Raw genomic sequence first — 13,548 nt, forward strand, 5'->3', positions numbered from 1 at the left:
AACATAGAGCATTTAAAAGTAAATATTTTTGTAATTCTGGTTGTTAAAAAAGAAAAAGGCTGGATTTTGATTTCGCAATTCCACCAGCTAGATTTTTTCTTTATAAAGTGTAGTTCATCTTTGTTTGTTTCTTCTGGCAGCAAGACAAGCCCAAATTATTATTATGATCTCTAAAATTGTTCTTGACAGGAGTTATAAGGTTTAATATGCTGTGTTTAATGATAAAACATCCCTGCCTAGTTTCTTCAGTCAATGCATATAATTATAGAATTCTGGGTTGTTTAGATGCAGTTTGTTTTCATAGTTTTTGAAGAAAAGGACATTTCTATAAAAGTCATAATTGTTTTTTTTAACTTCAAAAGTCTGTAGTTCGCATGTCTGTTCTTTAAGGTAATGGCTGGCACTTTTTATTTCTGGCAATGTAGACACACACACACACACACACACACACACACACACACACACACACACACACACACACACACACACACACACATTGCAAAATTGCCAATTACCCAAAAGTTCTTTAAGTTTTTTATAAAAGTAGTCATATTTGTTGATCAACTTTTAGTAACCTAAGTAAAGCAGCTACTAATTACTCTTAAAATGATGGAAGTCGGAAGGTGTTGTTGTCAAATCTGTTTTTGTTTGTTTGTTCATTTGTTTGTTTTTGTTGTAATTCGAGTTTATTTGTTTTTAGAAGTTGAAATAAAAAATACAGTTGAAGGAGAGTGTAGTAAATGACAATAAATGACATATAATCACTATAGTGTGATATGCCACATTGAGAAATGTGACATATACTAGGTTTCCATGTGTTTTAATCTTAGATTTACATTTTTGTTTTGTTTAGAGATGGCTCTGCTGTCAGACCAGCCTAAATCTGTAGAACCAACACCAGCCTCTTCAGCCACCACCGAGGATCCAGAGCAAAGGATGCTAGAGAAGAGGTCAAAGGTCATAGAAGAGCTTCTTCAGACTGAGAGAGATTACATCAAAGCCCTGGAAATGTGTCATGATGAAATCATCGAACCCCTAAAGGAGAAAAAGGCAAGTATAGCACTGTGTAGCGTTATAAATGCCTAGACAGTGCAGACTTGTTTAAACAATTGGTAGGCATATAATTAACTGTTTTGTTTCTAATGTTTTCTTTGTGTTTACTTCTCTTTTTTGTTTAAACATAATGCTTATACATTAAGGTCCAGAATATAGACTTTGAAGGGCTCTTTGGCAACATCTATGATGTATTTGTTCTTTCCACACGACTTGAAAAAGCTCTTAAGGACACTGACTCAATAGGTAAGAAAAAGACATCCAATTTGCTAAGTTTTCATTGCTGAAATAATTGATTGGTGACTGTATCATTTGCTTCTTAGGAAAAGTGTTCCTGGACTTTAAATCAGAACTGGAAGAGGTGTACAAGATTTACTGTCAGAATCACGACGATGCTATTGCCTTGCTGGAGACCTATGAGAAAGATGAAAATATTCAGAAACAGGTGCTAGAGTGCCTAGAGAACCTCAGGTTAGACGGAGTAAAGATTTGTGATTTGCAGATACATATATGTTAGCTCATTGCACAGGGTTTATACAACCACTTGTCTATAGATTAATGTTGTTATTGATGTTGTTAAACAAAAAGGGCCAGTCATTGTGTAAATGACTCTGTGCACTGATAGTACTCGTGATCTTTTAGGCCTACTCCCCCAAAACAAATGATATTACTGATGATCCTAAGTACACACACACAGGGCTCTTCCTTATATAGTTGGCCCATTTTTTTTTTCATACAGTGTAAATACAGAAAGTGTTCCTTGTCATCTTCTGTTTACTTGATAAAAGCAAATATATGGTCCTATCAAATGATGAATGGTGAATCCTGATGTTATCAACAAGTTTAGGAATATGAGTAACGGCCAAGAGTTTCAAACTTTTCCCATTTGGTTTTGCCTTTTCCAGCAAAACGAATGAAGCAAATGTAGAAATGTATAACTAGAGAACAATGTAAGTCTCTTAATGTAACTCTACTTGTAAGGCTTCTAGCTAAAATATTTTTCTCTATTTTCAAAAAATTGTTTGCCTATAAACACGGTTTACCAGGCAAGCAGAAAAGGAATTAAGTAGTCAATTTTTTTGCACTCAAGTCTAACTCTTTTCTTACACAGTGATGTTTATTTGTTCATTAATTTATTTGTCTTTTAGTTGAGCTGACAGGTCATTGCTTTATCTGCGCTTCTGTCAGAACAGGACTTGGCTCTCTTGCTGTGTTCTTTTGAGAGCCATGTGAAAGTTTAGGGCCAAAGGAAGCAGACATTTAATTTTTTCACTCAGTGGGGATCTCTGTGGGGCCAGGGGTGCCTTACCGCTCCTTTAAATTAAAGTGGGTTACAGGCTGCCCTGGCAACTGAAAGTTTATTAAACTTATTTAAACTTATCTAGTTATTTTTGTATTTTTGATGGTCGCTTGATTCTTCAGTCAAGTTATTTCAGGAAGTTCAACTAACTATTAAAGTGATTTCACATTTTAATAAGCAATATCTATTGCTTTTGTAATAGTTAGTCTAGCTAGTAGTTATATATTGTCATATTTGCAAACAAAGAAGCAGGTCCCTTAACCCGGCATAATCTGTTTGTTCCGTCTCTCTCTTTTTGTTTCTACCTTCCTCCTGACAGAAAGAATTACCATGGGTGGTAAGTCTAAACAAGCTTCTGCATGTGAAACGCCTGACAGCATGTGTGACATTTATTAACCCTCATAACTTGTTTGCTTATATGTGTGCTGCCAAGGGGATTATTCACTGAGTGATTTTTCTGTTTACTGTATATTTATATTGTTTATTTCTTATTTGGCTGTATTCTGACATGAAGTCTGCACATTTTAGAACCTTGGGTTGCAAATTGAATGTGTCTACATTTATAACATGTCAAATCAGAATTTACTCCCAAGTGAATTGTTGGCTTTTTTACTAAATGGAAACTAACATAAAGCTGTGTGGTGATATGATTTAAATATTAACACAAATGAAATGACATTTTGCTACTTATTTTTGTTTCTTTGAAGAACTGTGGCAAATTGTACACGCTTTTTCAAAAAACAGAAAGCCATGTCTGTTTTCTTCATAACATTTTTTTTTCCCAACACTGAATAGAAAATTCATTAGGATGCAAAAGTTTTAACACCTTTGACATGGGTTTTTTTTCATTTCACCAGTCAAATATATTAAAGGGATATAAATCTCACTTCTTTCAGACTTGTATAACCAGTTAGCCTAACTTGTTTTTATTCAAGCAGGCAAGTAAATGCACGTAATCTGACGAATCCCAGAAACGTTAACTGAGAAAGGTGGCATATACTGGACATATTTATAGTCATATTTATTCAGTTTTAATCTATAATTTTGATTTATGGTGTGTAGATTGGTGTATGAAAAAGAACCCATTGTAAATAGATTACAATGAAAAAAGATAATGTACATTGACTGTTGAGAATCTTATTTAATTCCTTTCTTCACTTTTTTCTCAGGGGGAAGACTAATTACATAAATCTGGGTTCATTCCTGATAAAGCCTGTGCAGAGGGTCATGCGTTATCCACTGCTGCTAATGGAACTTTTGAATGCCACACCAGAGTCACACCATGACAGGAAGCATCTTGCAGATGCAGTGTTGTCTGTCAAAGAAATCAATGTCAATATCAATGAGTTCAAAAGAAGAAAGGATCTAGGTATGTTCATTTGTTTCAAAGCCTAAATGGCTGGGCTCCTGATATATTTGTGCAAGTATATTGCATGTGGTCATTCAGTATTAATGCTAGACTGCCCTCTATTGGTTCAGTGGTGAAGTACCGCAAGGTGGATGAGGACAGATTCATTGACAAGATCTCCAAACTAAGCATGCACTCCATCATCAAAAAGTCAAACAGAGTGAGCAGTCACATCAAGCACCTGACTGGAATTGCACCACAGGTATAATCAACTTCACATCCACATATTGGAAGACTTTCTTAGGGCTTCAGACTTTCTTTGTTGTTTTACTCATTTTTGGATCTTTTAGATCAAAGATGAAGCTTTTGATGAGGCAGAAAAGCGATTCAGACTCCTGGAGAGATTAATCAAGTGTTTAATTAGGGATATCTCTCTTTATCTGCAACACATACGGGTAAGAGTTCGTCTTCAGCTAAAACTAGTAATAGCACATTCAAAACTCAAAACTCATTTTAATTGATTAAACATGCAGAATCAAATATGTCCTTGCCTGGTTGCATGAAAACTGATATTTTCAGATGAAATTGGATACTCTTGAACTAGACCTTTTCCTGATGCTTGCCAATGTTAATTACTAGGAGTCAGCCTCTGTGAAGGTGCTGTCAGCCATCAGCTTCTGTGATATCTACACAGAACGACAACAGCAGCTGGATCCTGAGCGCTTCCAGAGAGCCCATCGCTGCATCAGTGACAAGCAGTTCACTGAATTTGTGAGTCTGGCCAATAAATGACATCGAAACACTTAACATAATTGTACAGTTGTAAATTATTATTATTATTAATAAGAAGAATAACAATACATTTTAAGTTATATTGTACATCAGTGACAAAGAGCTGTGTATTTTCTTTTTTTTTTTTTTACAAAAAACATTATCTTGATGTGTGTCTGTGTGCGTGAGTAGAAGGAGAGAACGGAGGCTTTGGTCATCTCTCCCCTCAACCAGCTGCTTTCCATGTTTGCTGGTCCTCACAAGCTGATCCAGAAGCGCTTTGACAAGCTGCTTGACTACGATAACTGTAAGGAACGAGCTGAGAGGTTCAAAGAGAAGCGTGTGCAGGAAGATCTGCAAAGAGCGAGGAACACTTACGAGGCCCTGAATGCCCAGCTTCTGGATGAGCTTCCCAAATTTAATCGTGTTGCAGAGGATCTCTTTAACAACTGTCTGCTGGGCTTTTCCAAGGCACAGAGAGACTTCATGTTTTGTACACTGGAAGAGCTCACTCCACTCCTACAGGTGAGGATAGGTTAAAAATAATAGGGCATGTGTAGGGCAGCAGCGCTAAGAAAAGATAACAGGTTAATAAATGGTTTTCAAGCAAAACAGTTTTGGTAAAATTATATGCCAGATGCTAGACAATGTCTATGCAATACCTACAAAACACCGTATATTTAACAAGTTAAGATGTTACAGTAAATTATCCTATAACATGTCTCTCTTCTAAAAGCGCTTGGGTATAGGAGGCACAGAGGGGAACCTGGTGTCCCTATTTCAGGAAGAGCACAACAGAGTGCTTCAGCTTTTACAGAGCTTCAGCTTCTTCCCAGAAAACCTGCCCACACCACGCAAAGCCTATGATAAAAAAACGCTGGAAAAAACAACTTCCAAGAAGCAGCTTTTAAACCCTGTGAGTTTGACTTATTTGTAATACTCAACCACAATCTCTCCAAGTATGAAATAGTATTTAAATCTCACTTTTCCCCCATTTTCATATGTACAGCCAAACTGCAAAATGCAGACAGCGGAGCATCGGACAGGGCTACTTGTTCTCTATGGCCCGGAGAGACTCTTCCAGGCTGAGAGGAATTTTAATGCTGCACAGGACCTGGATGTTTCCATTCAGGAGGGAGACATAGTGGGAGTCATCAAACAGCAAGACCCCATGGGCAGTCAGAATCGCTGGCTTATAGATAATGGTGGTAAGTATTTAAATTACATTCACAATTCCCAAAAAGTTGGGACACTGTAAAATGTAAATGAAAAAAGAATGCAATGATTTGCAAATCTCATAAACTCATACTTTATTCATGATAGAACACAGAAAACATATCAAAAGTTTAAACTGAGTACATTTACCATTTTAAGGAAATCAATAAGGTAAATTTGAATTTGATGGCTGCAACACGTCTCAAAAATGTTTGGACAGGGCCATGTTTACCACTGCGTAGCATCATGTCTCCTGTATACATCTGGGAACTGTGAAAACCAGTTGCTGAAGTTTTGAGAGAAGGATGTTTTTCCATATGTGTCAGATACAGGATATGAATAGAATATAAGATTTGTGAATCATTGCGTTCTGTTTTATTTACATTTTGCACATTGTCTCAACTTGTTTGGAATTGGGGTTGTAAAAAAAAAAAAAAAACATTTAAAACAATATGTAAAAATAAGCTTTTACTATTTTTTGTATTTTGTTCATTGTGTACCTAATGTTTAAGCTTTTTGTAATAACTCCTGTCATTCTTGTTTTCCCTCTAGTCACAAAGGGCTTTGTTTACAGCTCCTTCTTAAAGCCCTATAACCCACGACAGAGTCATTCCGATGTTTCTATTGAAAGTCAGTCTTCCAATGAATCAGGATATGGAGGCTCTTCCCCTGTTTTCTCACGGCAGAACAGCAACAGCACACTAAAATTCAACCATGAGACATCTACCGTCAGCTTCTCTTCAACCCACACTCCAAGCCATGCATCACTATGCCTGTCTCAGGACTCTAACTCCTCCCAAAGGAGCCCCCTCACCGATAATTCATTGCCAAACTACCCTCTCAACAATCAGAGGGATACCCTTGATTCCACCTACAGGAATTCTTCTATTCAAAAAGAACTGACTGAGACTGTTCATAATGCTGCCAATCACAGGGACTATTCAGATTCTTTGTTACAAAATACTGGCAATTACAGAGATTCTCCGGACTCTAGTTACAGAGACCAATCAGACTCTTCAGAGACAGACTTTGGTTCCTCCAATAAGAGCTCTAGACATGATGCATCTCAGAGGCACACAGCAAACAGCTCACAGCAGAGACAGAACGTCGAGGGTTCACTGCAAAAAAGGAGGCCTCAGTACACTGCCAATGAGGACATAGAGCCTGACCACGAGCTGGATGGCCATCAGGTATACCATGGTTAATTAAAACAGACTTTTGGTTAATATGTCTCTTCATAGTCTCCTTTTATTATTCTAACTCCTAACCTCTACCGTTTTGCTTTTTTACTTTTTCAGATATATTATGCTCTTTACTCATTCAGTGCACGCTGTGCAAATGAGCTTAGCATAGAAGCCAATCAGAGAGTTCGAATCCTAGAGTTTCAGGACATGAATGGCAACCAGGAGTGGTGGCTGGGTGAGGCCAAAGGACGGCGGGGTTACGTGCCTTCCAACTACATCCGCAAGTCCGAGTACACTTGAGCATTGATCATTGTAAGCGAGGCAGAAACATATCCAGCAACCCCAAACCACGACAGATAAGCTGAGCTTCAGAGACACATAGAAGAAAGGACAGTATTTTGCTTTTACTTTGTGAGAGATGGACTGATGTGGTAAATGTGAAAACTGACTGTTTCCTTTATTTTTCTGTAATGGACATTACCTCTGGTCTGATCCGCCATTTTTAAACAGCAAGTTGCATTTTGAGTTTGGAGAAAGAATGTAGTTACATTTGTAAAACCTTGGATATGTTCAGGTGTCTGATCACTTATAAATGCCTGCATACCAGTTACTCATTAGGAAGTGCAAAAATTATGCTAGCACTTTAGTTGTGTGCTAAAAGAAAATAGGCCATGAGGTAAAGGAACTATAATGAAGTGTTAAAACCTGTGTTTATTATGTAAGCATAACACTGGCATGAAATATTACTACAGAAAGTAAAGTAATAATAAAGGATGGGTACATGGTCTCTGGGAGAGAGTGATCTCTGGGAGAGAGTTTAAGCATGGAATTCTTGGGACATAAAGACTTCCTTGTTAGACAATCAGACACACCCCTTATTAAACTGTGTATGTGAAACCATTAACAAATCAGGCAAATCTTTCAAATAACTCAGAACAAGACTCTGCATATGCTGAACAATATTTAAGAGTCCAAATAAAATGTGATTGTGTATATATATATATATATATATATATATATATATATATATATATATATATATATATATATATATATATATATATATATATATATATATATATATACACTCTGTATATGTATGTATGTATGTATGTATGTATGTATATAGAAATAAATGCAGTTCCATAATTTTTTACTTTTTCACTTTTTGAATGCAATGCTTCCTACAGCAGCTTTTACATGAGCCTTTGGGAGCCAGAACCACATTTGCAGTTTCATAAGTAGTGATTTAATCCACTGGTACCATGAGATCTTATTGGATTTTTTGATGATTACCACTTTAGCAAACTATTGTTGACTTTTACTTTGTTCATTTCTGATGCTGTATAGTAAATGTGTATTCCAGTCACAAACAATCTACTCTTTTTTTATTTGAAGTAAACATCTAGGAAAAACTACTGTAATGATTGAATGAATCTATACAATAATAAACCCCTTAACGGATGTGTTTGCCTTCAAATATATTCACACATGGCTTCTTGTATATGCATAAACATATGTTAGTTGTCTTCCTCATTTGTTTGGAGCATTTCTTGAATCATCCTTAATATTTGCAAACCAATAAATGCATTTCTTTAAACAATTAGTACAAACAGCACAACATATTAGATAAAAAGCCTGCACATTTTTTAAAAACCTTACTTTTACCTCTAGAAAATAAGTATTTGTATTAATGATTATATCATTGGGATCAGAATGTAAAGTTATTTTGTCATTGTTATTAAACAAGTTAGTCGAAATGTTTGGTCATGTCAGTATGACAGTGTACAGTTTCAGTATTTCCAGATTTGGATTACAGTGATTGAAAATGCACAAAGCTGAATTTCTTCTGTATGGAATATATGCATTATAGGAGCACAAATGTACACATTACTCTATGAGGAATATTGATTGCAAGAGACTGGACTGGACAGACTGGACAAGAACACTTATTCTGTACTGTCCTAGTGTTCGTTTACTTCCTGGTTGTACATCAATTTTTAGAAATTATAATTCTGTGTTTTGCTCTGTCTATATTCGCCAATTGAAGTTTCACAAGATTTACTTTTGACCATTTTAGAGAACTAGTTGATCATTGGTTGATCTGATGCATACGCTTCCTTTCATTAGTGAAATGTAAGACATTTACAAAAAAGGGTTTAATAGAAATTCTAAAAAAGCTTGAAAAATTTTGACAACTGGTTTAACCATTTTGCATTCAATGACTTATGCAATGAACTAATGCCTAGCTGTTTTGCTGGTTAAGACTATTTAAGTGAGCACTGATATAATATATTTGAATTAAATGACAAACAATTGATTATGTAGAAAACAGCAGACAATTGTACAAAATCAATTAAATTAATACAAATAGGCATTTGCAATTTGTTCAACTCTGTCTGTCTGTCTGTCTGTCTGTCTGTCTGTATCTGTCTGTTTGCCTGTCAATCCATCAATCTTTACAACAGAAGTTTTAAACAGTTGTGAAAAAATGCCATAAAGGAACAATACTTTCAAAAAAATAAATTGTTAATAATTTAATATCTCAATTTACAAAATGGAAAAGGAAATGAACAGAAGCGATATATCAATATGGTGTGTCCACATTTAAATTTTTTTCTTTTGCACACTTTGTACACTTGCATACAGTATATATGGCTTTGATTGGGATTTCACTTCTGTTTTCATTTGCTTTCTATTTTATTAATTGATAAAAAATAAACTATTACATTCTTAAGAAGAGCTTCAATTCAATAAAAATATAAGCCCGTAATTGAAAGTCAATGTTTAATGAGATCAATCTTTATAACAAAATTAAGCAATTTAAACATTTCTCTTAAAATCTTTTGCCTACAAATGGTCTTAGAAAAAATAAGCAGCCTGATGCTGTGGGGGTGTATTTTTGCAACAGGGACTGGTCAGGACCAACTGGTCAGGGTTGCTGTAAAGCTAAATTCAGCAAAGTACAAGGATATCTTCATTAAAAGCCTAATAATGTAATCCTAGAATGGCTCAGTCAGAGCCCTGACTTGAACCCTATTAAATATCTCTAAAGAGACCTAAAAATGGCTGTCCATCAAGGGAATGGCAGAAAATCCCCAATCCAGGTGTGCAAAGCTTTTTACATATTACCCAAAAAGACTTAAATCGAATCAGATTTTATTTTTCACATACACATACATAAAGAGTATGAAATGCAGTGAAATGTTTTGTACGACTGTCCAACATTTAAGCATAAAAAAAGAATATAATTAAGGATAAAAAAAATAAAATAAGGTAGATAAAAAGTATAAACTATAGAAAATATCTAAAAATATATTTATATGCATGAATGAGAATGGCTCGATGCTACAATTGTTGCCTTAGGTGCAACTAAATACTAAACTAAAGCATAGGGTCTGAATAAATATAAATATAAATATAAATATATATATATATAAATATTGAACAATTGAACAATTCTGAAATAATGTCATCTTCACTGCTCAATAGATGAAGGAGTTTTTGTCCTGTCTATACCATGCTACCAGAACACCTTTTCCACAAAATAACTAAGGCATTTTAAAAAAAACAACAACATTATTTTGCAGAAAACACACTGATCAAAATTAGAGAACACGTTCAGATACCTTCCAGTTATTGGTGTTATTCTGGCACCTGGTGCTAATTTCCTTGATTATCTGTCAACCCCTATTTAACTGGCAGCCTAACTTCCAAATCTCAATGGGCAATCGTTTCCACACTGCAGCTGGAATTGCTCACCAGTTCAGTGCTGAACAGGGTAAGGATCTGTCTCGTCATACAGTGTCTCAACGTTTAAGAGCATTTGGACTGAAAGCCCACTTTGCAGTGACCAAACCTCTCATTAGCAGAAAGAATCAAAAGGCTAGACTACGCTTTGCTGAGGAGCATGTTGTTTGGGGAACTGGTCCGAAGTTCACTTCAGTGATGAAAGCTAGTTTAATTTATTTGGGTCCTATGGAAACATTATGTTCGGTGTCAAACTGGAGAAAGACTGAACCCAAAGTGTGCAAAGAAGTCAGTGAAAAGTGGAGAAGGAAGTGTCATGGTTTGGGGCATGTTTTCCGCAGCAGGAATTGGGCCTCTTATACAGCTACATGGCAGAGTGAATGCAAATGTTTATCAGAACCTTCTTCAACAACATATGGTTCCTTCCCTGCGTTCATCACCTAATCAGCCTGCAGTGTTCATGCAGGACAACGCTCCATGTCACACAGCAAAACGGGTAAAGCAGTTCCTTGAAACTGAAAACATTGAAATAATGACATGGCCTGCCCAGAGTCCTGATCTCAACCCAATAGAGAACCCCTGGAAAATCCTTGGGGACAAAGTTATGGCCAAGAAACCCACTACAGTCACCGAACTGTGGAGGAGACTGGAAGAAGAGTGGACCAAAATCACACCAGAGCAGTGTGAGAGACTAGTGCTGTCCTGTGGCCGCAGATGTGCTGAAGTCATTTAGAGCAGAGGCCTGTACACTTCCTACTAATCATGGTTTGAAATCATGCATGGCACGGAAGGTTCTCCTGCTTAAACCAGCACACGTCCAGGCACGTCTTAAGTTTGTCAATGACCATTTGGATAATCCAGAGGAGTCATGGGAGAAAGTCATGTGGTCAGATGAGACCAAAATAGAACTTTTGGGTCATAATTCCACTAAACGTGTTTGGAGGAAGAAGAATGATGAGTACCATCCCAAGAACACCATCCCTACTGTGAAGCATGGGGGTGGTAGCATCATGCTTTGGGGGTGTTTTTCTTCACATGGGACAGGACGACTGCACTGTATTAAGGAGAGGATGACCGGGGCCATGTATTGCGAGATTTTGGGGAACAACCTCCTTCCCTCAGTTAGAGCATTGAAGATGGGTCGAGGCTGGGTCTTCCAACATTACAATGACCCGAAGCACACAGCCAGGATAACCAAGCAGTGGCTCTGCATATCAAGGTTCTGGCGTGGCCTAGCCAGTCTCCAGACCTAAACCCAATAGAGAATCTTTGGAGGGAGCTCAAACTCCATGTTTCTCAGCGACAGGCCAGAAACCTGACTGATCTAGAGAAGATCTGTGTGGAGGAGTGGGCCAAAATCCCTCCTGTAGTGTGTGCAAACCTGGTGAAAAACTACAGGAAACGTTTGACCTCTGTAATTGCAAACAAAGGCTCCTGTACCAAATATTAACATTGACTTTCTCAGGTGTTCAAATACTTATTTGCAGCTGTATCAAACAAATAAATAGTTAAAAAATCATACATTGTGATTTCGGGATTTTTTTTTTAGATTATGTCTCTCACAGTGGACATGCACCTACGATGACAATTTCAGACCCCTCCATGATTTCTAAGTGGGAGAACTTGCAAAATAGCAGAGTGTTCAAATACTTATTTTCCTCACTGTGTATATATATATATATATATATATATATATATATATATATATATATATATATATATATATATATATATATATAATTCAGGGATCCACCTACCACGCCCCCTTTGGTGGTTCTCTATGCCTCCGCTCTCCCTAGAGCTCCAGGCTTAACCACGCACACCTGGGGCTCATCATCAATCATGCCTCCGCTCTCTCTGGAGCTCCAGGCTTAAACACGCTTACCTGGGGCTCATCATTACTCCACCCCGCTTCTACATAAGCTCCTCACTCACACTCACTCCCTTGTTCGTTATTGTATGTGTTCATGGTTTTATGCAGGACTCTATGTGTTCCGTTCCTTCCGGACTCCAATAGCCTGTACCGGCTGCGCATTTCCTTTTAGCGCATCTCGGATCAGCTACGCTTCTTCCCAAGTGCACCTCGGACTCTCTCAACCCAAGGTGTGTGTGTGTGCTTGTGTGTATCTCTCTCCCTCACTCTCGTCATTGAAACCCGAGTGAGCTGTACTTCAGCTTCTGCCTCCGTTTTATTCGCACCGTGACATATATATATATATATATATATATATATATAATATATATATATATATATATATATATATATCGGAGATCAGAGGCTGAGCGACGCCCTCGGCGAAGAACAGGGGCTGAGCAACGCCTACAGCGGAGAACAGAGGCCGTGCAATGCCCACGGTGGAGTTCAGAGGCCGAGCGACATCCTCGGCCGAGCAAGAGTGCCTCTGAACTCCACCGTAGGCCGAGCAACGTTTTCGGCAGAGGTCAGAGGCCGAGCAACGTCTTCAGCAGAGGTCAGAGGTCGAGCGGCGCCCTCTGCGAGGTCTGGAGCAGAATGACGCCTTCGGCGGGGATTGGAAGCTGAGCGACGCCCTCTGTGGAGGACAGGTGCAGAGCAACGTCCTCTGCAGGTGTTTGGAGCATATCCTGGGGTATGATGGCACCGACGGCCGGATTCAGGAACACAGTGATGCCTTCGGCAGGGCTTCGAGGCGTAACAACGCCCTCAGAGGAACTCTGAATGACGCCCTCGGTGGGGATCAGGAACTGAGCGACGCCCTCTGTGGAGGACTGGTGCAGAGCAACGTCCTCTGCGGGTGTTTGGAGCATATCCTGGGGTATGACGGCGCCGACGGCCGGATTCAGGAACACAGTGATGCCTTCGGCAGGGCTTCGAGGGGTGACGACATCCACGGCGGGACTCTGGAATGCTTTCGGTGATGTAAAGTCCTCTTAGCAGCAAGGTGTAC

General features: G+C 38.0%; 1 protein-coding gene across 3 annotated transcripts in view; it reads left to right on the top strand.

Moving 5' to 3' along the window:
• The window catches only part of dnmbp (dynamin binding protein), a 35,914-nt gene extending 27,579 nt beyond the window's left edge, over positions 1 to 8,335 (top strand). For 2 of the 3 annotated variants that reach the window (XM_083555561.1, XM_083555563.1), the window contains 13 exons: positions 854 to 1,050; positions 1,200 to 1,299; positions 1,377 to 1,524; positions 2,673 to 2,690; positions 3,523 to 3,722; positions 3,833 to 3,963; positions 4,052 to 4,156; positions 4,341 to 4,472; positions 4,665 to 4,997; positions 5,209 to 5,388; positions 5,482 to 5,680; positions 6,240 to 6,877; positions 6,986 to 8,335. In XM_083555561.1, coding sequence (XP_083411687.1) covers positions 854 to 1,050; positions 1,200 to 1,299; positions 1,377 to 1,524; positions 2,673 to 2,690; positions 3,523 to 3,722; positions 3,833 to 3,963; positions 4,052 to 4,156; positions 4,341 to 4,472; positions 4,665 to 4,997; positions 5,209 to 5,388; positions 5,482 to 5,680; positions 6,240 to 6,877; positions 6,986 to 7,171 — 2,567 coding nt within the window. In that variant the 3' untranslated portion in view covers positions 7,172 to 8,335. The remainder of the gene's footprint in view (positions 1 to 853; positions 1,051 to 1,199; positions 1,300 to 1,376; positions 1,525 to 2,672; positions 2,691 to 3,522; positions 3,723 to 3,832; positions 3,964 to 4,051; positions 4,157 to 4,340; positions 4,473 to 4,664; positions 4,998 to 5,208; positions 5,389 to 5,481; positions 5,681 to 6,239; positions 6,878 to 6,985) is intronic. The other variant, XM_083555562.1, reaches the window with a different exon arrangement.
• Positions 8,336 to 13,548: the final 5,213 nt, after the last annotated feature.

The sequence above is a fragment of the Silurus aristotelis genome, assembly GCF_946808225.1.
Source record: "Silurus aristotelis genome assembly, chromosome: 12".
NCBI lineage: Eukaryota > Metazoa > Chordata > Actinopteri > Siluriformes > Siluridae > Silurus > Silurus aristotelis.